The sequence below is a fragment of the Suillus subaureus genome (assembly GCF_016647635.1).
Source record: "Suillus subaureus strain MN1 chromosome Unknown BJ212scaffold_5, whole genome shotgun sequence".
Lineage (NCBI taxonomy): Eukaryota > Fungi > Basidiomycota > Agaricomycetes > Boletales > Suillaceae > Suillus > Suillus subaureus.
Genome location: NW_024538561.1, coordinates 94,325 through 120,415, shown reverse-complemented (window position 1 = coordinate 120,415; position 26,091 = coordinate 94,325). Strand labels below are relative to the sequence as shown.

Here is a 26,091-nt window from a genome sequence, read left to right as displayed (position 1 = left end):
CTCTTGTTCTGTCTTGCTTATTGATCCTTGTACAAGTCCTCATCTCCAAGTTCATTTACTTATGTTCCGACTTACTTACTAATGTGTTTCCACATGCTCATACATAGCCTTGCTCCTTTGCTTACTGATCCCCTCAGATATTGTTCAGTATATAACCCCTGTAGATACTCCTGTAGTTCCTTAGTTTGAATATCAACTTAGACTTGCCCAATCCTCTCTCAGACTTTGGTCCACCTAAGTCTGTCCTACTCATCAGGCCTAGGGATTGATTCCCTAGGCCAGAGCTCCACCTTTCTGGCACTTACCCTCTTTCTGGATTTAGGTCCAATCCCTGTCTCTCCAACTCTACCTTAGGGTAGTCTACCTCTGTTTGTTTCTACATCAGACTTCATCTGATGTAGCCCCTATTCCTTCTGGACCTCCGGACCTCCTGTCCTTCGGATGTTCCATCCTCCTAACCCTCAGACATCCTATCCTCCAGTCCTTCAGACATCCTGCCCTCTGTACCTCTGGACATCCTGTCCTTCTGTCCTCTGTCATCCTGCCCTCCTGTCCTCCTGTCCTCCTGTCCTCCTGTCCTCCTGTCCTCCTGTCCTCTGGACCTTCGGACCTCCTATCCTTCCATCCTGTTTCCTGTAGAAGTCTTACCTTGCAGTGGGAACTCTCCTGAGCACTTCCTGTGTTCCTCCAGAACTCTCCCGCACTCCTCTGGAACTCTCCTGCACTCCTCCGGAAGTCCTCTAGTGCTCTCCAGCAGAGTAGCCAGCCTCTGGAAGTCCTCCAGACTTTGTTGGACCATCATCAGACCTCATCTGAAATGAAGGGCACATACTTGGGTAAGGGGCACAGTGTACGAGCTGAGGCCAAGCCCCTCTGAGTCAGTCTCTCTCCCCCTTGAGCAACATGGTTCTTAACACAGCGCCAATGAAGAACTTGGGTAACAGTGATTGCTGGAAGTGCACCATTCCATATAGCTTATTTCAAGGTGACGTCAATGATGAGGACTCAGTCCCACCTACAAAAAAATTCAAGACCCTCCAAACTATGGTATGTTCATTGGAATTTTGGATGTTCCAATATTCATTTTTTTTTTTCAAAAGTGGAACCAAACCTCTGTGCCATCACCAGATGTTGCAATCTTGGTCAACAAATGCATGCTCAAACTTTCACATATCACTTGCTGGGCTATTACCACAAGAATGTGGTATCAACATCTTTGCTCCCATGAACTAGATCTCATGAAGTCCATCCTAGGGGATGAACAGGACTTGGCCCAGGCACATTTGAAGGTGGTTGATGTGCAGATTGGTTCTATCCGCAACACCCTACAGGATGTAGGAGTTGGGGTGATAGGCAAGAATGGTTGTAGATTTGACCCTGGCAATAATGGGCCTTGGTGCGAAAGTTCCTCCGATGACTCGGACTCAGATAAGCCCAGGCAGGCTCCATCTCAGGCTGGATCTCATTGTGATTCAGTTTGTACATCGGATGTGGAATAATCTTGCTTACCTATATTTCATAACTATGTATGTTTTACCAATCAAGTTTGTATTTTTAAATCCTGAATTATTCAATAGGGGAGTGCACATAGCCTGGCCACTGTCTGCTGTTACTACCATTTCCGGCAAGTCAGTGCTCAGTTCTTGCCTAAATGTCTTGTTTGCCTCATGTTGCACTTTGGTTGCCTCTTGGTGGTTTTCCACAAGGTTCAAAGCTACTACAAAGGTTTGAAGAAGTAACTAGTTGTGCAATGTTGTTGAAGGTGAGCTGCCATATTTGGTATCATTGCTTCAGTTTTGTGTTCAATGATTAACTTTAACTTTGAAATACTAGCACGCAGTTCTGGCCAGGTAGGCCATGTCTTCCCATCATCATTCTGCCTCTACTACTAGTAGTACCATTAACTGTTCACATCATAGAGTTTCAGATACCCCCAATGAGTCAAGTGCATAATTCATTGTAAATCTTATTGAATACAGAGGCCCCAGATATTTTCTACTAGACAAGTCACTGAAGATGATTCGGAGATCTGGGGGAGATCATGATCCTACCGTCACTATCATCATATTGAGTTGCGATGGAGGTCAGTGCATAAAACTTATGTTTGGCAGTAATTACCATTGACAGCGCCTGGATGCCTTCAGGCTAACATTGTTCCCCTATCATGATAGCCAGGTTTCTGGTAAGTTTGCATGAGGTCCACCTGACATGCAAAGTCCCAGGCATGCCTCAGCTCAATGTCATCAACCTTCTCATCTTGGACTAGTGTTTGATGATTTCATGATAGTGTGGCCATATATCATTTATATATATATCAGCTGATCTACTGATATCCCACTATTTAACATGTCTTTTCAAGCTCTTTCTTCCTCCAAGTCTAAGCCCACCATTATGTCATTCCAAGCTTTCTCATGTGCCCCAAGTGATGATCTCTTGAGCTGCACCAGACAGTGGTCAGCTGTGCAGCCTCCCATCTCAGGTTTATTGCATTGCATCTCTCCTTATGCCCGCGGCACTAGCAGTTTCCATGTTGCTTATGGTGGAAGGTACTCTGATTCTGCATCACCGACATTGGCTGGCGTTACTAATATGATCATGTATAGAACATGGTTCAAGGATTTTAGCTCAACTGAACAAGTTGCCCTCACATGGGTGGAAAGGCACATGATTCTTAACTCAGTCACGACTATGGGCTGGCTTCAAGATATCACCTCCACAGAAAAGATAGTTGCGGTTGACTATATCACAAATATCATCAAGCAGGCCAACATGAAGTTTGGATGTGGTATGTACTACTGATTGCCATCCTGGATCGTGACTGCACTCATTCACAAACACCAGAGTTAGAGATGTCACCCAGGGTTATAGAAATCATCTACAAGGCCCTCTTGCTCAACCATCAATGACTCTCGAGAACCTCAGAGAATCTCATTGATTATTTCGATGTTCAACCTCCGTCAGACTCTGGTTTGTCGAACTTGGAGTGTCAGGCTTTCAGGGATCGTCATCATAATTCATTGTTCGATTCAACTTCACACTTCACCCATTACCTTCATGGTCAGGAACTCACCAATGTCTGTTTTCATGCACCTGTTTGCAAACCCAGTGTTGGAAGAGACTCATATTGCACACTGGTATGCTGGCAAAGACTCGCCACCCCAAGATGAGGATATGAGACTCGAGCTCAAAACTCCTCAGAAGTTGTTGTCAGAATAGGCAGTCTCAGTAAGTGGCTGACTAAAATTTTAGTTTTCATATGTTAATATATGATTTCCAGGTGAGTTTAGCAACCCAATGTGCTGTAAGCGGACAAACGTTGCTGCTGGGAACCACCCTTCACTTCTCACCAAACCCATATGCCAATGAGCGGGACACAGTCAATGAAGCAATGTTGCTGGCATTGTCGTCTCCCACTCATGGGCCTCCAATGGAAGCATGTATGTTGAATGTGCACCAAAGAAGCATGTGAGTAATTCTCACTACATTGGACCCAAGTGTCATGCTCACACTTTTTCAGTAGTGCCCTCCATTGTTTGATGGGTCTGGCAGCACCTGCAAATGCAATAAGCTATCATCTTCCAATGGAGGACCATTCACAAACCATATCCAAGGAACTACCACATGCATGGACCTCTGGTTTGTTGCTCCTGCAAACCAGTCAAGATTCGGTGATGGCAGGGCCACACAGTCTTCCAACACTAGACTACTCCACACCTGTTTCTATACCTTTTCCCCTCAAGGAGCTTATCTTTCCACAAGCTGAGCTGAATATCACCCCACCTTCAACTGTGCACCTGTCTGAGGCTAGTACTACTAATGTAGACTCTACTATGCCATCCAGATCAGAGCATGTAGGACTAGCATATACTTTTGGTGACGAGTTCTTTGATTTACATGAACGCAGCACCCACTACTAGATATTGAACTTGACCAGCATTCAAGTTCAGGAGATGGACTCGAAGGGTACTAGTACATCTTGTTATATAGTACCAGCAACACATACTACTACTATGACCTCATGCTCACATTCAATTGGTGAGCTAATACCTTTTCATAGTTTGCTTTTGAAGTCTGCCAGTGGCACCTAAACTAAGTCTGTGATTATTCCTTCTGTCAGTGTGTGCTGATATAATTGTCACCATTTCCGATGGTCTTCAAAGCTTCATTGCTGTTCCTTTACATATACCAGTGCACTGTGAGTTCATGACAATGAAGCTGAAAATGATAGAGGACTGACTTTAACATAAGCCATGTGATGTGTGAACTGCCTTGGCCCGCAATTTGCAAATCACCATGGAACACATGGAAGCTTCAAGCTCAAGCTTTTGACCAACTTGCGACATTTGTATTCTATGACTTTCTGTCACCCTTTGCTCCATGTCGCATTCCATGCATATCTATTGAGGTTTGGCTAAATTTGATGTGTATGGATAATGAGAGCCCTTGATGAACAGCCATTATATTGGAATATATCAATGATCATGTATTTCTATTATGTCAGTTTGAGGAGAGTAGTAAAGGATGTTAGGTACAGGTGCACTAGCTGTGATTGAGTAGTGTGACAAATTTTGTATGAACTCTTTGGTTGTAGTTGAGATTTGCAGGTATACCATAGCTCAACTCAACTTTTCGCGGTATAAATACCCTTTTAGTTTCAATATTTAGTCAAGGAGAATGAGCTTACTCAACAAATGGGACACATTTTCACTATCGTCCCTTGCTGGCCACAATGTGCGATGTTGCGACCTTGCCACAAACTCCTGTGCTTATCTGGAGTTGATGGAAAATGTCAAAGACACTTTCCAGGAGAAAGGCTTCAATAGCTTTGTGGTTCAAAACATTTATAAGAGAAATGAAAACACCCAACAAGTTCAATACAAATACGCCAACAATCCTTACCAGGGGCGATGATACAACATTGTTTTGTTGTTTTGAACTACTCATTGTAGTTTACATTTGCTGGCATTCATGGCTATGTACCCGCAGTGATAGTATCTCAGAGTATAAACAGGCATATTTAGGGGGAGAAGAATTTTTTTATTCTATAGTTCACACAGCTACAATCTCAAGGACTCTTGAATTCACTGATGTGGGAGCGGCACTGGGCCAGGAGGAAGGCGAGGTTTGTTCTGTCTGTTATAAATGAACCACATGAAGGCTTTGATGACAACAAGGGATGTGGGTAAGATGACAAGGATAGCAAGGTGACCATCAACTGAAGGAAACATGGTTAGAGCAATGCATGGGCACACCAACGCATGAAGTGGATTCTATAACTGCATGAAGAGCTTACCACATCCTGTACCTACTGAGTTTGTGTACCCTATTCAAATCAGAGAAATGATGAGTCCTTTAGCCCTAGGTTGATTGTGGGGCCCTTATGTTGTAATATATGACTTCATATTGCTTCTAGCGATGAAAACACACATCCATGTTTGGACTCGTCTTGAGACACTTCAGAGTGATGCCTTTTGGGATAGTTCAGGGATACTCCCATACACCATACATACCATACTCTTTCTGGTATTTGTGACTCTCAGAGATGTGGTGCGCGAAAATTGGGCCAAAATCAACAGATACTAGATGTCCACTAGAGTTCGCATTTTTAGGAAAACATTTATAACTCTACAACACATCCACATAATAATATAATTTTTTGACGGATAGATAGCCTGACATCGAAAGTACAAGGCCCGCTAGTTTTTTCTTTTAAAATCAATGTGTTGAGTCCAGCAGAGACTTACCAGGCAAAAAAGTGTGGTTTTCCCTAGAGTTCACGCATTTCATCACACCATGTCACATGTCTGCCACAGTGCCGTTTCACATTCCACACTGTTCAAAAGTCTATCGCAGCGATCTGTTCAAAGGTGAAATGTGCATGCTTATTGAACTGACTATGTGACAGTAAGGTAATGATACATTGTGTGTACTAGGGTGCAATTGAATAATGTTGAAGGTTACAATAGTGTGTAAGCAGAGTTTAGATGTGTGTAGTCTTATTGTAACACTTTTGATAGATTGTCACATCTGGGCTGTATTTCATTCACAGCAGATGATTCTGACAAGCATGTAGCCCCAGAGAAATTTATTTTAGCATTCTGTTAAGAACCATGTTGCTCAAAGGAGAGAGAGACTGACTCAGAGGGGCTTGGCCTTGGCTCATACACTGTGCCCCTTACCCAAGTATGTGCCCTTCATTTCAGATGAGGTCCAATGATGGTCCAACAAAGTCCGGAGGACTTCCAGAGGCTGGCTACTCTGGTGGAGTGCTAGAGGACTTCTGGAGGAGTGCAGGAGAGTTTCCACTGCAAGGTAATACTTCTATAGGAAACAGGATGGAAGGATAGGAGGTCCAAAGGTCTGGAGGACAGGAGAGCAGGATGATGGAGGACAGAAGGACAGGATGTCCAGAGGTATGAAGGACAGGAGGATAGGACGTCCGAGGGTTAGGAGGATGGAACATCCAAAGGACAGGATGCCCAGAGGTATGAGGGACAGGAGGTCTGGAGGTCCAGAAGGAATAGGGGCTACATTGGACAAAGTCCAATGTAGAAGCAAACAGAGGTAGACTACACTAAGGTAGAGTTGGAGAGAACAGGGATTGGACCTAAATCCAGAAAGAGGGTAAGTGCCGGAAAGGCAAAGCTCTGGCCTAGGGAATCAATCCCTAGGCCTGATGAGTAGGACAGACTTAGGTGGACCAAAGTCCAAGAGAGGATTAGGCAAGTCTAAGTTGATATTTAAACTAAGGAAACTACAGGAGTATCTACAGGGGTTATATACTGGAGGATATCTGGGGGGATCAGTAAGCAAAGGAGCAGGGCTATATATGAGCATGTGGAGATGCATTAGTAAGTACATCAGGAAATTGACCTGAAAATAACATAGCATTATAAAGCTTTATCTAACATCAAATTCATATAATCTCTATCATAATTGCAGTCAGCCTGACAAAGCTTTAGATAGTTAGACTATGCTAGGGAAAACCACCAAAGATACAATTATGATACACATTGCAAACATCTGCTATCTTGACAAAGGTTTATAATGCCAGGCTGCTTCAAACAAAACTGCCATGAAATTGCCAAAAGTCTTAACATTGATACTCATTTTATCATTTTATATATCAAATCAAATTTTAATTGGAGTTGGGGTGTACATATGTGGTATTAATACAGGAGAGAAGAGAGACATAGTAGAACATAAGGTAGAGAGATAGAGAGATGTCAGGTACCTGCCTCAAGAGAGAGAAAAAGAATCATCAGGAAAGGCTAGGGAGGACCAGAGAGGAGGGCCAGGGAGGAGCCATGAAGGGCCAGGAAGGAGGGCCAGGAAGGAACCAGGAAGGGCCAGAGAGGGTTCAGGTAAGGGCCAGGAGGAGCCAGGAAGGGCCAGGAGGGAGAACCAGGGAGGAGCCATACAGGACCAGGAAGGACCAGGAAGGAACCATGAAGGGCTAGGAAGGAGAAGGGCTAGGAAGAAGGGCCAGGAAGGAAGAGGACCAGGAAAGAGGGCCAACAACTTGAAGGAGGGCCAGGAAGAGCCATGAAATACCAGGAAGGAGCCATGAATAGTAGGGAGAGGAGGATGTTAGCTTGAAGGACTAGAAGAGGTGCACAGTTAGAGTGTGGATGAGATGAGAGAAGACAAGTCTCAAAAATGTGAACCACAACTTACATAAGCATCATGTGACATGACTCCTGTAATGCAATGTCATGCAAGCAGTGGTAGTAAAGACCAATTGGTGGAAACTTGTTAATACAATTACAAGACATGGTATACAGTGACTTAAAAAACTGTCTGCATGTTTTGACATTTTTCACTATCTATGATATTGTGTGAGAACAAACAAATGCCTCAAGGACATGCTTATACCACATTGTAGTATGGCTTCAGGGCTTTCATTTGAGCCCTACACCGTGGGAATCGGTGGAGATATGGTGGAGATACAAGGCTCACAAAATGGTGACTCATGCAGACAGTTTTTTGACTCAAGTATTTTACAATAATAACCAGGTATTCTAGTATTTTGTATGACCTCCCTTGGCTTTAATTACTGCCTTACAGCCCCATACCATTAAAGAACCTCCTCCAAACTTGACAGTCCTATTAATCTCTCTGTCTATTAGGCCATCTCCCTTCTTTTTCCATACATATACCTTCCCATCTGACCCAATCCTATTTATTTTGGTCTCATCTGACCATGTAACATGCTTCCAGTCCTCTACAGTCCAGTGTTGATGAGCTAAGGCAAAGGCTAGTCTTCTCTGCCTATGTTTGATGGAGAGAAGAGGCTTTTTCTTCTTTGTTACTGCCTTGAGAACATTCCTCACAGTTTGTGAAGAGACAGGGGTAGTGATGGTGGAATTGATATAATGGGTGGCTTGGACAGCATTATCAGCCATTCCTGTAGTGATATGTTGGATAATAGCCCTTTTGTCAGTAGAGGTAAGCTTGGATGGACGTCCTCCACAAGAGTTTTCCTTGTCTGGGTGGCTTTCTTTGATAAACTTGGCCACAGTGGACTTGCATACTCCAGTTCTAGAGGAAATTTGGCGAGCAGAGAGGCCAGCATAAGACAGAGAGAGGATATTATCTCTTTGAGCAGAGGAGATGGCTTTCATGGTGATTATGACTATGATACATGAGATATTCTGGTTTATATAGTTAGATATGGTCATAAAATAACATAATGACACCACTTCATAATTTATATAATAGTGGCATGATTTTTGTGGTGTCATAAATAATGATTTATATAGTTTTAATATACACTCAAAAAACTGTCCACATGAGTCATCATTTTATAAGCCTTATGTCTCCACCATATCTCCACCGATTCCCACGGTGTAGGGCTCAAATGAAAGCCCTGAAGCCATACTACAATGTGCTATAAACATGTCCTTGAGGCATTTGTTCATTCTCACACAATATCATAGATAGTGAAAAATGTCAAAACATGCAGACAGTTTTTTGAGCCACTGTATCTACATCAGAATGTTGGTTCTTTTGCAATACTTGTTCATTTAATACCAATATGTCATACTCATTATCAACCTTTATCTTTGTATATAACTTTATATGATTCAGTGAATTTTTGATTTGATTTTACCAACCAAATCTAGGAAAAACAAGTTTGTGTCAATTTTCAGATGGCCAAGACACATCAAGGTGATATGTCTGATATAGTCATATCTTAATTCATATATGTGTGGTACCATGGTAATGATATCTAAGGCTAAAACATGACATGTAATAATGATTATTGATTACCAATTATATCTGGTCATACCAACTTCAGGTTGATTTCCTGATGTAAGATGGAACATAACTAAATGAACTTGGAGATGAAGACTCATACAAGGATCAATAAGCAAGATGGAACAGGAGGTAACCGAAAGCCAGAAAGGCAGAGATGTCTAAATGGGGATAGGTGCAGGATGTTGGACAGAGGGTGGGAATAGGTCTGGAGTTAATATCCAGAGGTCCAGAGATCTGGGGATCCGGAAGACAAGGTGGATACAGGACTGGAATATGACAAGGTGGATATAGTCCGGAATCTGAGATGAGGTGAAGTCTGGATGTCTTGCTAGATGGAGTGTGCATAGGGTGGATGGGACAGGGGGGTATGGATCAGGCTAGCAGTGGAGATCTGATAGTCTGGAGCTCAGAGGTAAATCTGGAGTGTAGTCAATCCTGCTGAGGTGTGGAGCACACAGTGGAAGGGGATCTGGGAATGAGTTGGATATGAAGTGGGGTCTGGATGTAGCCTTGGAAGGCATGGGAATATGATGGAACATGGGTCCAGATTGTGGGATATGACACTTTAACCACATGCTAATGAAGCTGCAGATATATTGTTTATCTAGGTACTTAGTGTGTAACAAAGAGTTCTTTCCCAAAGACTGAGATATACATTGTCTATCTAGATCTTCCCATCTTGTTCACTCACCTCTAATCTTTAGAGGTTCTGACCCCTGAGATGGCTATGGAAACCATGCTCCCCAGTACCAGTTCAGTGCTATTCAATGTCCCAAAGCTGGCCAAAGATGGCAGCAACTGGATTACCTATAAGGAACAGATGTTGACTGCTGTGCAGTGAAACCTGTTCCATTTAAAATTGATCTGTAGACAAGCAACCAAAAGAAACCAGACAGTTCAGTCCCTATGCAAACAGAGATTGATGAACTAGACAAAAGATTGATGAGTACTTCCAGAAAGACTCACTCGTAAAGCAGCAGATGTTCAGTATGATCACAGATCAACTGTTACTGCACATGCAGAAGCTTGAGGGTGCTGCAAGTACCTGGAAGGAGATTTGTGATATACACAAGGGCAAGACCAACATCAGTAAAACACAAATTTGACCCCAGATAATGCCTATTTTGACAGTTTCACACAGTTGTCTGTGGATTCTCACAGAGCAGACACTGCTCACACAATGCATAGAAGCACAGTGTTAAGGTCACATGCTCAAGGAGGTTGGATCACAAGGGCTTGGCCTCAGCTCATATGCTGTGCCCCTTTCCTGAGTATGTGCCCTTAATTTCCAGGGGCTAGAACAGTTGTCTGGAGTTTCCGGGATTTGACTAGGGCAGACAATGGACATCTGGGTCTGAAATGTAAGATAAATCCAATGGATGTCCAGATGTTACTTGGACAAGTGGATAAGACTAATCCAGATGAAGTCTGGACTAGAAACTAACAGAGGATAGACTACCTTAAGGTAGAGTTGGAAATGTAGTCTAGGATGCAATCCTAAGACTCGGAATATGACAAGAGACTTATCTTGAGTCTGGAGGACACAGGAATGAGCAGGAACTAAGATGATATTTGAACTGGAGTATTTCTGAGAGTTACAGGAGGTTTATATACTGTAGGTATCATATAGGAATCAATCAGCAAACATAAAGGCTATGTATGAAGCATATGCAAAGTCTATTAGTAAGTAGGACAGATCACAAATAATGAACACCGGAAATGAAATGTATGTAACGGATCAATAATCAGAAGGGAAACATGGTTAACCGGAGTCCGGAGACAGGGGAAGTCTAAATGGGGTTGGGTGCTGATATAGGGTTTGGATTCTGAAAGGAAGATAAAGATAGATCAGATCATTTGAGATCTGGATCTTGGATCTGGATATCCAGAGAAGCAGATTTAGAGTTGAGAGTCTGGAATGGCATATGACAGGTTCTATGCCTTAGTTGCACAACAACATTCAACATAGTGTATGAGATGTAGCAATATGCATCATTATTGGTGTTCAATCAAATGAGAGAGCCCAATGTCTATGTTAATCCCAATGTTCAGTCCATCACCATTGGCACCAACACCATACATATGGACAGGCTTCAGGATGGAATCCAAAGGCTCCTCTGGGAGGTGAAATTGCACTATGCTACCCTCATAAATGACACTGTCGTGCTGAAGGAGGTGCCAGAGCAGGCCAAGGATGACCTCACCAACTCAATGTGTGGTTATTTGTTTGTGTCAGAGGAGCTTTTTTATAAGAAGTGTCATGTCATGTTCTTCTACCTGGTAGATTGCTATGACCTCACAATGGTTGACAATGCAGGATGGATCATGTGGAACATCCCTGGAATAAAGAAATGTCTCAGACACTCATTGTGGGTCTGGGAGCCTCTTTACCATTTACTGTACATCACCCTACACATTTTCTGTTATGGCACTCAATTTGTTAATCACAAAGTGAGCAATGCAGACAGGCATTATAATCTCTTTGTGCAGGGCAGTGAAATATTTCTTTTGATGAGTTACAGTAAAAAGACTGGCATTATTGATCACGACTCATGCACCCCTGATTTTGTGCCAAAGGAGATCACCTTTGGGGTCCTTGAAATGCTTGCAGGGGAGTTACACACAACAGAAGTCATACTGGCTGGTGTTACTTATGGCTAACAGGCCAAAAATGTGTATAGAATGTGAGCACCATCATGAACCATTCACATCACAGAATATCTTTCTTACAACCATGTGCTATGTCAGGTATCTGTGCATGGGTGAGGGAGAGAGGATCAGCCCTGCAATGTTTTCCACCAACATCTAGCAGTGGAATAATGAATATTTTTCCTGTCAATAGGGAGTGAGAGATTTCTGTCAAGGCATGATCATGATGGGTCATGAATTCATTGCCCCTGACAACTCTTATGATCTAGCTGATGGGGTCCTCACTGAGTCTGCAGATTATTCCACTAGCATGGACCATAGTCACTACACCATCATTCAAGGAGTGGTCCCTCAACTGCCCAACAATAGCATGTGTAAGTATAGATAGCTGGGTGATCGGTGGCACAGTGTTCTCACTCTTGGTCCACTTCCTCCTCCCAAGGCAATCAGAATCAGTTGTAAACAAAACATCCCTACAGTCAATATCAGACCAGGTCAAGACAACCATGGAAAAGACTCTGAGGTTATTTTTTGATACATAGTATTCAGACATTCTGAAGGCTGCACTCTGCACTGCCACAATTAACCAATACAAACATACACTATATGATCAGCCCATGTCAGAAATTCCATCCCTGCTACCCAGCAACAGGAATGGCCAGCCAATAAGCTTGGATAGTAATCTGGATGACCTGTTTCACAACAATAGCAGGAGTAAGTACAAGCCTCAATTGTATTCCCATTGAGAACTGATTCAATTTGCCAGGACTTTTTCCTGCTCTCGCCTAATCATCAGGCACTAGTGGGTATAATCATATTACCAGTGAGGCTTACAACCAATGTTGTCTAATTCTTACCCTGATATGATGCTATAGGTATGACATCTGTTGTGCCTTTGTCACTGACTGCAAGTGGTTATATTCAGTGTGGATCTATGCTGTCAGACTCCCCATAACCAGCCCCATCTGTTGACAGCTTCTTGCAAAGTAAATACATGGACAGCTTGCTACTATTGTCTAACATCAGTCCAACCATGGATCACCCTGAAACAATCCACATCCAAGAGTCCAAAGGAAAGGGTAGAGCTTACAAGCACAGCTAGTGTAGACTGTCTAACCACAGGGAACATGAGCCAGCCAATCCCCTGCCTTCCTCCACTGATGTCAAGTGTTTCATAAGGAAGGGCATGGCTGATAATATCTTAAAGCACCAGGAGTCCATCATGTTCATGTCCACTACCAGTCCAGTGGCACCAACTATATTCCATGTGTGCAAGCATACACTACAGGATGGACCAGAAACCTATGATGACAAGGAATCAACCAGGAGTCCAAAACATATTCACAGAGTGTCTGTGAAAGTGAAGAGAGTCTCAGGTGCTAGCAACTTGTCAAGCTTTGATAACTCACCACTAAGAAGTCTGCATATTTCTAGCACAATGGTGAACAAGAGGCCTGTGGAGGCTATAAGCTTCTCAAGTGATTATGACCAGTCAAGTCTGGATGAGAACATCCTAATCAAATATCCTCATAGGGCTAGATCTTTTCATCAGGACATGCCCATGGATATGACCAGCTTAACGAGTATTAACAGAATATCAAATTGTGTAGCTACTTATGGAATTCAACCATCCTCATCCCCAAGTGCCATTCAGGACATCAGAGAGGAGCTTTGATGTGCAATCAGACACATCAGGAAGGATGACACTGCAAGGGCAAAGAGTGCTGCACAGATGAATGTCCTGATTGCAGTCATGACTGCAGTTATGGACCTCATCATCATAAAGACAGGAGGCAGAAAAAGCATGTTGTGGATGGTGCCCTTCATATTAGATGAGGAAGCAAGATCCATTGTGGTCTGCCCTTTTGTTGCCTTGCTAGATAAGCAACACAGAAATACTGCTGTAAGTGGACTGTGGTGTCATAACTACTCTATCTCCAAGATGGTTCCTGAAAATGTTCAGATTCTGTTTGTGTAGGTTGAACATTGCTTGTCTCATGCATTTGCTAAGTGAGGGGACTTCTCTATCACCTGGAATCAGCTAACTGTATATCTATAGTCTCCTTGCATCTCCACTAGGCCAAAAGTTTGACAGGGTTTTTGTGGACAAATTTCATGATATCTTGAACTGTTATCCAGCCCAGGCTCTTTCATGGAAAAATCTTGTGCTCATGACAGGGACTGGACCATCCTGCTATATTGTAAACTTGACCAAACTGTTTGATATGAAGCAACACCTGATTACCAAATTCCAGTCATTAACAGACCATTCAGAGATTGGAATGCATGTTGTACACTTTCAGCCCATTGCAGCAAGGCAGTCCCTTAGCCACCTTGTTTCTGCTCTATCCAAATATCTGACTGTGGAAGAACACATCCTGGTGTTCTGCTGCTCTTAGGGTGATGCAGAAGGGTTTGCACTGCAGGCTAAATGTGCCATCTACTACAGTGACCTGTGAGAGGCTGGAAATACTAGGGAGCATAACCTGAATCGGTAGGATGCAGGCAAGACAAAGGTGATGACATGTACAACATCCTTTGCCCAGGGTATGGACAGGCTGCACATCTGATATGTTGTAATATTCAAGCCATCATATGGGCTTATTGTCAACAACCAGATGCTAGGATGCACAGGCCATAATGGGAAGGAATCTTATGTTTTTTCCTTACTGATTGTAGTAATAAGGCATCCAGGGGCCCCTTAAACAACCAGTGTATGGAGAAGTTGGACAATCTAGTGCATGCAACACAGTGCAGGCACTTTACCAACATGCTGTGTATGGATGGCAAAAATCTCACTGTCAGATATACAGATGACCCACAAGGGATCTATTGCAATGTATGTGATCCAACAAGTATTATGCAGTGACTAGCCATGGAGGTAATTGTAAGCCCATTGAGGCCACTTGAGATGCCAAAGGGCACAGGTCTGCCAGTTGTTGCTAGTGGCTTCTTGCTTTGAGGACCTACACATTATCCACATCCTATGGCCACAGCCTTTGTTCCAGCATCTACCCTACTTTGCACAGAGATCATGGTGAGCCATGCTGTTGTCCCTATGATTGTATCCTGTGTTCATGCATTAGCTATACAGGCTCTGACACCCTCCCAGCTGACTGCCCAGTCCAGTGATACTCTATACAACCAGGGTATATCAGAGTTTACATCATTTGAAGTGCTGATGCTTGATGCCATGGAGGACATCCATGATATAGTAACTTGGTCTCCCATGTTATATTGTCCAGATGCCTAATACTGGTCATTTTCCAGCATGTACAGGCATAAACTTACACGGGCCTTGATGGTATTTGTATGGATCTCCCCAGCCTGAGATATTTCATGTATGTCCAGATCATAATCTCTGAGGCTCACCATGGAAAGTGATGACAGTGCATCACGATCAAGCTCCTGCTTCATCACTATCTTGTTTGAAAAATCCTCCTACTTGATTTACTTGGAAACTGTCTCACAATCCTGTGTTACATTCCTTCCATGGTGCTCAGGACCATATCATGATCCTGTAGTGGATTAGTGTTGCCCAACATATGCATGAACTCAAACTTACTAGTCTTTCCTAGAGATGGTTCTTGTATTCACCACTTCTAGTTCTGCATGTGATTGCAGTGACTGGTAGAGGTTGTTTTGAAATGTTGTGAGTGCTGAGCTTGTTTGCATACCAGTGAAGGTTCAACAACTCTGCTGGCTTGCAAAGCAGAAGAAAGAAAGATGGCTCTACCTCTGGGGGGAGAGAAAGGCTCTGACTCTCTAAGTGTTAGTCAAAATGTGCCAAGTGATATGTTCAATCCTTAAGGAAAGCAAGGAAAGCAAGGATCCATGAAGTGACACCAGGTCAACTCTGGTGAAGTGCAATGAAAGTGCACATGGGAATATGGAGTGTGTAGGTGCACAAAGCATGGGAATAATGCACAAGGAGTGTGCGGACATATAAGAGACTGAATGTTACAGTACCCTATTCTTTTTCTCATCATCACTGCAGACACCTTATGGCTGTACTTCTAATGCTTCCTTTTCACCTTGCTGTTTCCTCATGGTCTCTCTCTTATCTCTGACTCATACCTTGTCTTTCCATGAACCTTCCTTTCTTAGTACTTGTTACCCTTTGCCCAGCCTGGTCTGTGCACAATTCCCTTATGTATATAAACCCTAGTTACTGCTTGTATTTTCTCTAACTTGAATCTACTCGGTTCTCCTTAATACTCGAACTCTAGATCCTGCAGGAGTCTAGATGATCACTCCTGAGAGAGGCATTGACTCGATAAGGCTTTGTCCTTGATTGACCCTGATCCTTGATTCCTTTGTTGGAACAATGCTCTATCTGAGTTCATAACACTGAAGAATGATGTGAAGACATGAACTGAGACTGCTGAGTAGTGACTGATGATAGTGGACTGTTGCTGAGGACTAGGGTGACAACTGAAGCATGCTAACTAAAGATAGACTCTGACTGCTAGACAACTACTGACATGATGGTAGGTAGGTGATGGTGGTCCAGACAAGTCCAGACTAGAAACTATCAGTAATGGACTGTCATAGACAGAGGCGGATACGGATAGACTATAGGAATCAATCCTAAGTCTTGGAGAGTGATGAGAGTAGAGGTACTCAAGTCTAGAGGACGGGAATGAGCAAAACTAAGATGATATTTGAACTAAGGTGCTACAGAGATTTACAAGAGGTTATATACTGTAGGTATCCAATGGAATGATCAATCAGCAGGGTCTGAGGCTATGTACAAAGCATGTGGATAGTCTATTGGTAAGTAGGAAAGGAACACTAATAATGAAATGGAAATGAAACATAGGTAATGGATCAGTGAGCAGGACAGATATACAGATAACCAAAGTACCAGAGTCAGGGGGTTACCAAAAGGAGATGAGCACTGGTTGTGGATTCAGACAAGTTGTAGACCAGACCAGATGAGTGGACAGATGGAATGAGGGGATGTTGGATGGAGATAAGATGTAGATTGGATCTGAGATCCAGATATGCAGATATGACAGACACTGTGCAACAAAGGGCAACCAAGCATGGAAAGAGCACACTAAGCATGTGAATGTGTTGTGTAGTGCAGGAAAGTGTTATGCCTCTGGCGCATTTCATGGAAAAGTCATAGATAGTGAGTGATGCACTGTAGTAATTGTAGCAAGTTGAAATATGCGCAATATATACCTGGAGGAATCTCATTCTCTACACTGGTTAGAAAATTTAGTTGCCTAGTGTGATGTTAGTCCATCACTACATTACAGAATTGCACTTGATTTTTTCTTTTGCATTGTGTGGACAATTTTTGCCCTCTCCATTTTACCCTGCATAGTCATTGATTGTATGAGGACTGGTATTATTGAGGATATATCACAGGGAGGTGATGGATGTGTTATGAATGACAAACAGCTATGGACATGTCACATATTATGGACCTTGTTAGGACAACTTTGATTTATGAGATTGCATGTGTGGATATAAGGGTTTATGTGAAGCAATTTGAGGAAGCTTTTGCATCCACCCTAACAATTAGATTTGCATGGGTAAGATTAAAGAAGCCTTCTGCTAGCATCAGCTTGTGTGGCAGGTATTAGTGTTCTTTGAAAAACTTTATGCTGAGTTTCAGACAAGTTTTTAATAAAGGGTACTCCCAGGCCAGTTATTGATACTGATCATGTTGTGATTTTTGTGCTACAAAACTTAAACTACCAGGCTACAGGGCCACCATCAGGTACCTCTGAAGATGGCCCAGGTGTTCACAACTGATTTTGAGCCTCCATCTCCATTGCCCTTCCAGATAGAAGGACTGGAGGCTTGGGGCTATCTAAACAAGCATTCACACTACCAACAAACACCTGGTCACTGCAGCACAGATATCCAGGGTCATCCTTATCAACAAGATTGACCTTACCATCAAGCCATGCATCCAAATTCTCATTGAAACCTTCACCCTTGTTTCCATAGATTTCCTGGCTAACAATGGTTGATTGAGGTTTCAAAACCTGACAGCTGGTTTTGGCCAGGGACTCCTGTTCTGTTAACAATAAGAATAATGCACTGCATGAGAGGGATCTCTGATGAACATTTTCATGGTTCATTAAATGCCACTGTTGGATTTGGACTTGGTTGATGAGGGTAGTGCTTGTCTGATGATTGCAGAGAGCAGAGCTGCACCAGGTGGCAGTTGATGCTGTACATTCATTTGCCATCCAGCTGATTGTGATTGAAAACATCTTGACTGCACAGAACTGGACAAGATGCAAGACAAGTTAAAACACACTTCTGCACTTACACTTGCAAATTACATACTACAAGAATATCAGTATTGTTGTGATACAGCAATCCTGTTGAATACTTGCAAATGTTTGTATTGTCTGTAAGAGGATGATTGAAAGGCAAGGCCCCTTTTGAATGTGCTCATTGAGCCTCACAAGCTAAATGTTACCATCTAGGCCACAGATGGTATCTGCCTGTGATTTGTATTTGACCTGTAGGTGTAATGCAAGAGAATTGCCAATGCAATGCAGAATAATGCTGTCATCCTCAGTAACAGAAGCTGATGTATCAGAGCAAGGAAATTGATGTTCTTGAGGATAGGTGCATCTCAACAACCTTTATTCCTACCATGGCACTATCTGAGTGAGCTAACAATGAAACTACAGGTTTGAATAGATTGCACATACAAGGTATCAAGAAAAATGCAACTATATGGTGACTTTCTTTGGGTCATCCTTCTTGTGGGATGGAATTGTTAGGTGTGCAAGTTGAGGGTCCCCAGATCCCTTTACCCTGGCAGTTCCAAACAGCACCAGAGTGACTTCCTGACCCATCAGTTTACCATCAACCCTGGCAGTGGCCAATCATATCATATGCTGCACAAGGTATCTGTGGATAGATATCAATGATGCTGATCAGTTTGATAGTGTGTTCTTTTGCTAAAAGTTAGAGAAATTAGCACATTTCTGTACAACTCAATATTACCACTGTGTTGGGGTGATGTGTCCCATTCAATGGCTTTGCCACAGATTCTGTCAGAAGAAATTTGTGCAGGAATGATAAATAGTAGACCAGGCTGACCTGTATATATCCCACAGCTAAACATTACTCATACATCTTCTTTTTGCTGTTGCAGTATTTCCATTGGTTCACTAGCAGTACCATTGTTACCAGGTGTTGCACATCTATTTGCCGCTATGTGCTGTTAGTTGCAACATGATGCATCACTTCGATTTTCCTTGCTCTATTGTGATTTAATTGGCTTCTGACTGCATATGAACCCATCTTCATTCCATCTGTAAGGAGTTAGGCTTCCCATAGGATCTGTTCACATCTGTACCTGTGAGATTGGAGTCATTGTATATTGGTCTTCCTGATGAGCATTATTTCATTGTTTTACACCAACTGTGTGTCACTTTTTTTTCTTTTAAATATCAAATATACAATGGTACACCCTGTCATATCTCTGTTTTCATTCAATCATCATATCTACATTCAAATCCATGCCATCAGCAAGTATTCTCTCTGTATCTCCAATCCCTAATGACTCAACTTCATATTCAGGTGTGTGGAGCTTTCTGTTTAATGTCTTGATTAATCATGCTGACAAATCTTACCTATGGTTTTTGCTTGCAGTACTTTGGTAACTTCCTTCACTACCCTCCAAAAATCACTGAATCAGTAAGTCTTTATTTTTACTGTGAGTTTTGGATTGCCACTTAAATGGTCTTAGTTACCATATCTTAGCAAGCATCATGTTCACTGCAGAGCACTTTCAGCCTGGTTTCATGTTTCACCTTCTTTTTGCATTTATGAAACAGGTGCTCATTGAACACATCCACATCCATTATACCTTTCCTCATATGCTCAGCCAGTTGAACAAGCTTGGATGCCATACTGACATCATCCTGATGATAAGGGATACATCCAGTGAAGAATTGAAGGTAATCAGGTACACCTGGACTTACATTGACAATCATCCTTAAGGGCAGTACTTGCCCATCTAATGTCCAGGTCATGGTTTGGTAACTAAGTCCAGGGTGTACACCTTTGAATATACTAAAGATCACTGCAGGAAGACCCTCATATTTGAGTAGCTGGCAGGATCCTGGATGCTAGCACAGGGAAAGACTGGGAGTGGCTACTGGATCAGTATATCATGTAATTTCAGCACTTGAGTGTCTCATTCACTCACAAATACATGGCTCAGTTGTTGAGAAAGAAGTCAAAGACCCATACTCTGATGATGAATCTGACTCAGAGTCTCAATATTCTGACTTCTCTAATGAAGTTATTGCTTTGAATGGGCAGTCATATTGCTGGGTCAACAAGCTACTAGATGAGAGGGTATGTGTGAGACTAGAGGTAGAGTTGAAGAATATTGAGCTGTTACAAACTAGGATAGTTCTAATAACAGATGACTCAATAAGAGTCAGGACCTCTGCCAAGAATCTACATAAGGTGATAAGCCAAACATTCAGGGTAAGCTAAGACAGAGGAAGTGCCTCTGACTTAAAGTACAGTTCAGATGACTTAAGATTGGTGGCCTTAAGTGAGGGAAGTTCCAGGTAAAACCTAGTAAGATTAAAGTAGAGAACTACACAGTTTGGAGTCGTATATTTATAGGGGAAAGCTAGGAAAGGTTTAGGGCAGGTATGAGTAAGTAGAAATACAAGCATATGCCTAATATGGATGTGGCAACAAAGTCAGAGATACCAGAAAGGAAATGTACACATAGACAGGACACATAGACAGTGTCTAATGGTGGCAGCAGTGGCACACAACATAATACAGTAAACATAAGATGAGTCAGATGGAGACAATAGATGACAAAAAGAAGAAAAAGTGCAGCAGGGCAGGGTGTATTGTAACATGAGCAGCATCTGGCTGAAATGTAGGACATGTACTGAACAGGCAATATAGCAGTGATAATGAGAGTATGTATGCATTAATACTGAATGCCATGTTTTGCCCATCCAAATGATCTCACACAGGAACAGGCTATCCACAGATAATGATGTTGGTGTTGAGGAGATGAAAAAACACACAGAAAAAAGTAACATTGACTTAGAACCATAATATCAGACCAAGCAGGGGATGCCTGCAATGGTTGTTACTGCATGGGACTGGTACTGCATGGGCATCAATGAGAACATTACATGAGAGGTGGAGATATGTGTTTGGACAGTTCTGATGGAGCTATGTTTGGCCAAGTAGTACCAGCCAAAATGCCTTGCTATTTGCCAGACACCTATAAAAATGAGTTGTTGAGAAATCAAAGAAAAAATAATCATACCATGGACATCAGTTCTGTACAATGCCAGAGAGCATCAATAGTATAATATTTTTGTGATGTGTGCATTATATACTATTGTGAGTGTTGCTGATGGAAAGATACAGCAGGTGGTATTTTGTTTGGCCTCTAGGAAAGGATACAACTGTTTTGTCACTGCCAATAATCAATGGCACAAATGTTGAGCCATAAGTCTCTTGGTTTGTAGCAATAAGGTCCTTGAGATGATTGTCAGTATACTCCAAACATGAATATTTGAAAATATATCACCTGATTCCATGCCCAGTCACCTGACATAAAGTTTTTCCAGTATTGTTTGTTATCACTGATATAACTATCATGCAGTGAGTATTCAATGCCTTCATTGAAGGCAGGTTTGTAAGCATATTGTACACAATTTGCAGCAGATCTCTATACCATACATCCTACTGTATGTTTATCTATGGTGGCATATTTCATTCAGGTTTAATTCCATTGAAACACATTGAGAATGTCTTCTAGAGGATATTGCCAAGTGACATCACATCAATGGTAGTGTACATGTCCTTGTGATTAGCAAAAGAGGGAGTGTCATTATATTTTATCAGAGTCATGGCCCATAAGTTAAGTAGTTTGTCAATTTGTTTGGCAGACATCTGGTTGTATGTAAATAGGAATTCTGCAGTCTTGAATTTAACCCTATCATTATAAGGTATCCAGTCAGTTGGTGAGGCATCTGTACAAGGTAGCAGGGGCACATCCTGGTCAGTAAATATACTATTAATGTCACATTTACATCCTGAGTCACAACACAAATATATGAGGGTGGTACTATATTCACCTTGCAAACCATCATTAAGGTTCTTGAATGCTTCATGATGGTTCTCACACTTTGGTAATGTATTATTTATCTTGTGAAGCATAGTACAACCTGAAATATCTAAGTTACCATTTTTTTCCATCAAAATCAATGCACAAAATCCAACAACCTTTTTCCAATTTAAGTCTCTGAAGTAGTCATCAAGAGTGTCTCACCATGCACAAGGTCCTATTTCTTTGGTGCTCAAAGCAACAGGGTTGATATTGGCCCAGCCAAATTCTGGTGCTTCTCCATCAGTCCTGCCTACCCTATTCTTGTAATTGAATGAAAATGATGTTTGGCACTGCTCAATATGAGTGGGCAGGTGGAACTTCAGCATGAAAAATGAGATTGTCTTGATGGCATGTGAAAGATGCATTGAAATCAGAAAAGCACTTATGCAGTGCCATAATTTTTTGTGCCACTAGCATGCAATATTGTAGGATACATTGAGAGTGTCATGTACAGTATGACAAAGTGCTGAGAAAAACAAGTAGTCTATATTAATATATCTACATGCATGCATTAGATCACCAACTGCTAGATGCAGAAGACAATTTACCTTTCACCCTTTTGTGTTATGATCAAGCTAAGTGTGCAACAAGCAAATGAAGTAAGTGAGTAATGTAGAACTTGGATTAGGGCTCACACCATGCCTGCTATAACCAGCAAGTGTTCATAGGTATAAGTTCACAGCAATTATTCAAGCCATCAAGGCTTGCAGCAATTATTTAGTGAGTCATTAATCATACTCTTTCCAAGGCTAGGATGTTGGCAGCAATGAGCTCCAATGAAGTACTTAATAAAGAAAAGAGGCTTGCTTAGGATCTCAATGGAATAACAACATAGAACCAAGTGGATTCAAGTTAGAGAATACAAGTGCTATCTAACAGGTATATATAGTAAATTGGAAGTGAGTGAAGGGCAGGGTCACTGTATTAGCAGGAAGGGTAGCAGAATATGCTGAAATAAGATGGAACATCAGAGAAGGAGTCAAAATGCTATAGTATGTAAGAGTGACCAGTTGAGTGGTAAGGGCATAGGGGACGCAAGTCATTGGACAAGCCAACAAAGTGATACAACCGTCATGTTGATTGGTGGATTGAAAGAAAGAAAATAGATATGATAGGAACAGAATAGGGCAGAGGGAATCTAGGTCATAAGGTGGTATCAGTAGAGATGGGATCAACCATGAGATGATAGGTACTGGTCAGATGGGATAGATGATGATGATGAAGGAATGGCTTCATAATGACTGGAGGAGCATCATGCTAATGTAGTAGATCAGGCTGATCATCCATAAGTGGAAATAGGCAATCATCCTAAAGAGGAAGGTGAGCTGCTAGGAGCATCCTTGCAGTAGCAAAGATCATTATCATCTAGTGATGAGTAATGGGAGGCATCATGGGTATTGTCAGGATGCATTTGGTATCTGAGGCATAATGAACAAAGGGAAAATGAAGTGGGAGTACTTGTATGTTACATGTGACTGTAACATTCTGAAGATCTTCAACAGCATTGGGTGGTTTTATGTTGTGATGGGCACAGTCAACAGTACCTAAACTAGTTGTAGTAAGTCCATGGTTAGATTTTGTATCAGCCATGTTTATGGCATTGTGACTTGAACACATTGATTTCTGCAAATCTAACTATTAATATATGAAAAAGAATAATTTAAACCATGAACCTCCTGGACACTGTTAGCACCACTGTGCAAGAAATTCTTATATGCTTTGTCTGTTATGAACTCAGATAGAATCGTTCCAATAAAGGAATCAAAGATTGGGACCAACTAAGGGTAGAACCTTATTGGGTCAATGCCTTCCTCAGGAGCAATTGTCTAGACTCCCACAGGATCTAGAGTTCAAATGGGACACAGACTAGGCTCCTTCCCAAGGAGCTAGAGTTCAGGTATAAGAGAGAACTGAGTAGATTCAAGTTAGAGAAAAATACATGTGATAACTAGGGTTTATATACATAAAGGAATTGTGCACAGACCAAGCTGGGCAAAGGGTGACAACTGCTAGGAAAGGAAGGTTCATGGGAAAATGTAGTATGAGTCAGAGATAAGAAAGCAACATGAGGGAACAACAAGATGAAAAGGAAGTGTTAGAAGTACAGCCATAGGGCATCCACAGTAATGGTGAGAAAAGAATAGGGTGATTGCTACATTACCCCCTGGTTAATGTCTAGAGTCACCAACTTTAATCACTAAGAGAGTGGTAGTTGCTTGGGTTGAAGTCAGCATCCCTAGCAAATTACTTCTTATGCTCTTCTTGCTCAATGTCCTTCCTGTCCTCATAGATCTTTAGTTGATGGTGGAAGGCCCAAGAGCCTGGTCTGGCTATGATAATGTGTCATCCCTTAAGAGTAGGGCAGTAAGCAATGAAATGTTTTGGAGTGTGGTGATGATATTCTTGACAAAAGTAGGGAGGACAATGGATCTGATGATGGCCTTCTTGTTGGCAGTAGTGACAAATGATGGTGGAATAATCTACATCATTTCTGTCTTGAAAGGTTTCTTCAGATGGGGCATGGGAGTCAGAGGATGATATGGGTTTGTCTTCATCAATGATAAAAGGTGAAGCAGGAAATGGTGTGATAGGGTGTGAGAGGCCTATTCCAAAGGCTACAGTTTTTCTTTTCTTGCCACAAGCATGATGAGGGTTTCCTGCAGAGTGTACTATGAGCTGAGAAGTTGAAGGAGCAGGGATAAGGGTATCATCATCAGAGGATTCTAATAAAGATCTAGGAACTTCTTGGGTGGAGAAATGAAGAGGTTCAGCAGATACAGAGTGGTCTAGTTTAGTGATTTAGGAGATCATAGATGGGGTGAGTGCTTGCTCAAACCCTCTGTCTAGCAGTCTTTCAGTGATGAGGGACTTGATCTTGGTCATATGATAAATGATAGAGTACTTGGTGATTTCCTCAGCAGGGACTCCAATGGTGTGAGCATAGCTAGATGCTAGGTCTGCACTGCAATGGATGGTCATCAAGGACAGGGAAACAATGTCTTCAGAAAAGAAATGGTCTAAGGGCTCATTTGGCAACTGTTCATTTGTGTCTGTTTCATTTGTTTTCATCCATTTGCATCCATTTTCATTTGAAACAGAAAAATGTGTTTGGCAATGTGTTTATTTTGCTAGATATCTGTCACACTGCATAATGCAGTGTCACACCAGTACTCATTTGCTCGCTCTAGTTAATCAAATATCCCACTGTCCCTACTCTGTCAACTACTACCAGTCTACTACCATGGCAATCTCTCTCTTGTCAGATACCAAGGAGAACATCAATTCACTGCAGGAACCTCAAGATCAGGCTGTCAGTACCAGGAAGATTCCATGGAATGCAAAGTGGCTATTGGGAGATAATGCAACACTCCTTGACTCTCTCAAGACCTTTGCTGATGGAAACTTGTGAAATAATATCTGCACTGTGCTGGAACCATTCTTGCATGTCCCAATTTGTACTCCCAGTACGGCAAATTTGAAGAAAAATGGCAAGCTGTTCTTCAGAAGAGATACATCTTGAATGTGCAAGGTCTGCATATTGACCGAGTTTATGGAGTAATTGGCGAAATACTGGCTTGGAAAGGCCCATCATATTATGGAAGTGACAGGGATGTCCTGATAAGAGCTCCTGGACCCATGAATGGCCTGTCAAGATAGAGTCATGCTGGGGAATTTTGTCAAAATAGGGCAAGGTGGCCACTGCCACTGCAGCAGCTAGCACTGCAGCTCTCTTTCTGCGGGTGTGGGTTGCCTTAAGAGAGGCTTTGAGGGCCTTTCTCTTCTGTGATGAAGTCATACTAGTAGTAGTTGTAGAGCTCAAGCAGTAAACTGATGGTTATCATTGATTATCTACATGTGTGACAGTGTGTGACACCCGTGGGAGCATCAGTTTCACTTCAATGTCCATCTGTTTCAAAATGAAATGAACCCAAACAAATGAAATGAGTGGTTGCCAAATGGGCCCTAAAGGTAAAATGCAAGGAAGAGAAGAAAGGGTTGATTCAATAAGAGCTCATTTGTGATGAAATTCAAGCTGA

General features: G+C 42.1%; 8 protein-coding genes across 8 annotated transcripts; 3 read left to right on the top strand and 5 right to left on the bottom strand.

The window, feature by feature from the left end:
• Nucleotides 1-1,199: 1,199 nt before the first annotated feature.
• On the top strand, nucleotides 1,200-3,216 carry BJ212DRAFT_1296508 (uncharacterized protein; the record flags this gene model as incomplete). Its single annotated transcript, XM_041332471.1, has 7 exons — nucleotides 1,200-1,475; nucleotides 1,578-1,628; nucleotides 1,834-1,850; nucleotides 1,980-2,083; nucleotides 2,360-2,546; nucleotides 2,604-2,785; nucleotides 3,107-3,216. The coding sequence occupies 7 exons, from the start codon at nucleotides 1,200-1,202 to the stop codon at nucleotides 3,214-3,216; spliced, it is 927 nt and encodes a 308-aa protein (XP_041196850.1).
• A 1,865-nt stretch (nucleotides 3,217-5,081) lies between these two features.
• On the bottom strand, nucleotides 5,082-5,921 carry BJ212DRAFT_1296507 (uncharacterized protein; the record flags this gene model as incomplete). Its single annotated transcript, XM_041332470.1, has 6 exons — nucleotides 5,082-5,215; nucleotides 5,294-5,323; nucleotides 5,511-5,590; nucleotides 5,745-5,767; nucleotides 5,793-5,832; nucleotides 5,896-5,921. 6 exons carry the CDS (start codon nucleotides 5,919-5,921, stop codon nucleotides 5,082-5,084), a joined length of 333 nt encoding a protein of 110 aa, XP_041196849.1.
• Nucleotides 5,922-11,274: 5,353 nt separating this feature from the next.
• Nucleotides 11,275-12,865, top strand: BJ212DRAFT_1296506 (uncharacterized protein; the record flags this gene model as incomplete). Its single annotated transcript, XM_041332469.1, has 4 exons — nucleotides 11,275-11,712; nucleotides 12,104-12,284; nucleotides 12,460-12,624; nucleotides 12,786-12,865. 4 exons carry the CDS (start codon nucleotides 11,275-11,277, stop codon nucleotides 12,863-12,865), a joined length of 864 nt encoding a protein of 287 aa, XP_041196848.1.
• A 4,804-nt stretch (nucleotides 12,866-17,669) lies between these two features.
• BJ212DRAFT_1296505 (uncharacterized protein) lies at nucleotides 17,670-18,743 on the bottom strand (the record flags this gene model as incomplete). Its single annotated transcript, XM_041332468.1, has 4 exons — nucleotides 17,670-18,161; nucleotides 18,223-18,257; nucleotides 18,359-18,401; nucleotides 18,630-18,743. 4 exons carry the CDS (start codon nucleotides 18,741-18,743, stop codon nucleotides 17,670-17,672), a joined length of 684 nt encoding a protein of 227 aa, XP_041196847.1.
• Nucleotides 18,744-19,452: 709 nt separating this feature from the next.
• BJ212DRAFT_1296504 (uncharacterized protein) lies at nucleotides 19,453-21,072 on the top strand (the record flags this gene model as incomplete). Its single annotated transcript, XM_041332467.1, has 7 exons — nucleotides 19,453-19,473; nucleotides 19,546-19,590; nucleotides 19,731-19,853; nucleotides 20,034-20,070; nucleotides 20,120-20,256; nucleotides 20,536-20,562; nucleotides 20,995-21,072. The coding sequence occupies 7 exons, from the start codon at nucleotides 19,453-19,455 to the stop codon at nucleotides 21,070-21,072; spliced, it is 468 nt and encodes a 155-aa protein (XP_041196846.1).
• Nucleotides 21,073-21,270: 198 nt separating this feature from the next.
• Nucleotides 21,271-21,420, bottom strand: BJ212DRAFT_1263142 (uncharacterized protein; the record flags this gene model as incomplete). The annotated part of the gene is made up of 1 exon (XM_041330321.1): nucleotides 21,271-21,420. A coding segment is annotated over one exon (150 nt), but the record flags the coding sequence as incomplete, so codon positions are not given.
• Nucleotides 21,421-21,705: 285 nt separating this feature from the next.
• On the bottom strand, nucleotides 21,706-21,942 carry BJ212DRAFT_1200859 (uncharacterized protein; the record flags this gene model as incomplete). The annotated part of the gene is made up of 1 exon (XM_041329070.1): nucleotides 21,706-21,942. A coding segment is annotated over one exon (237 nt), but the record flags the coding sequence as incomplete, so codon positions are not given.
• Nucleotides 21,943-22,212: 270 nt separating this feature from the next.
• On the bottom strand, nucleotides 22,213-22,464 carry BJ212DRAFT_1263353 (uncharacterized protein; the record flags this gene model as incomplete). The annotated part of the gene is made up of 1 exon (XM_041330335.1): nucleotides 22,213-22,464. A coding segment is annotated over one exon (252 nt), but the record flags the coding sequence as incomplete, so codon positions are not given.
• Between the last annotated feature and the right edge of the window lie 3,627 nt (nucleotides 22,465-26,091).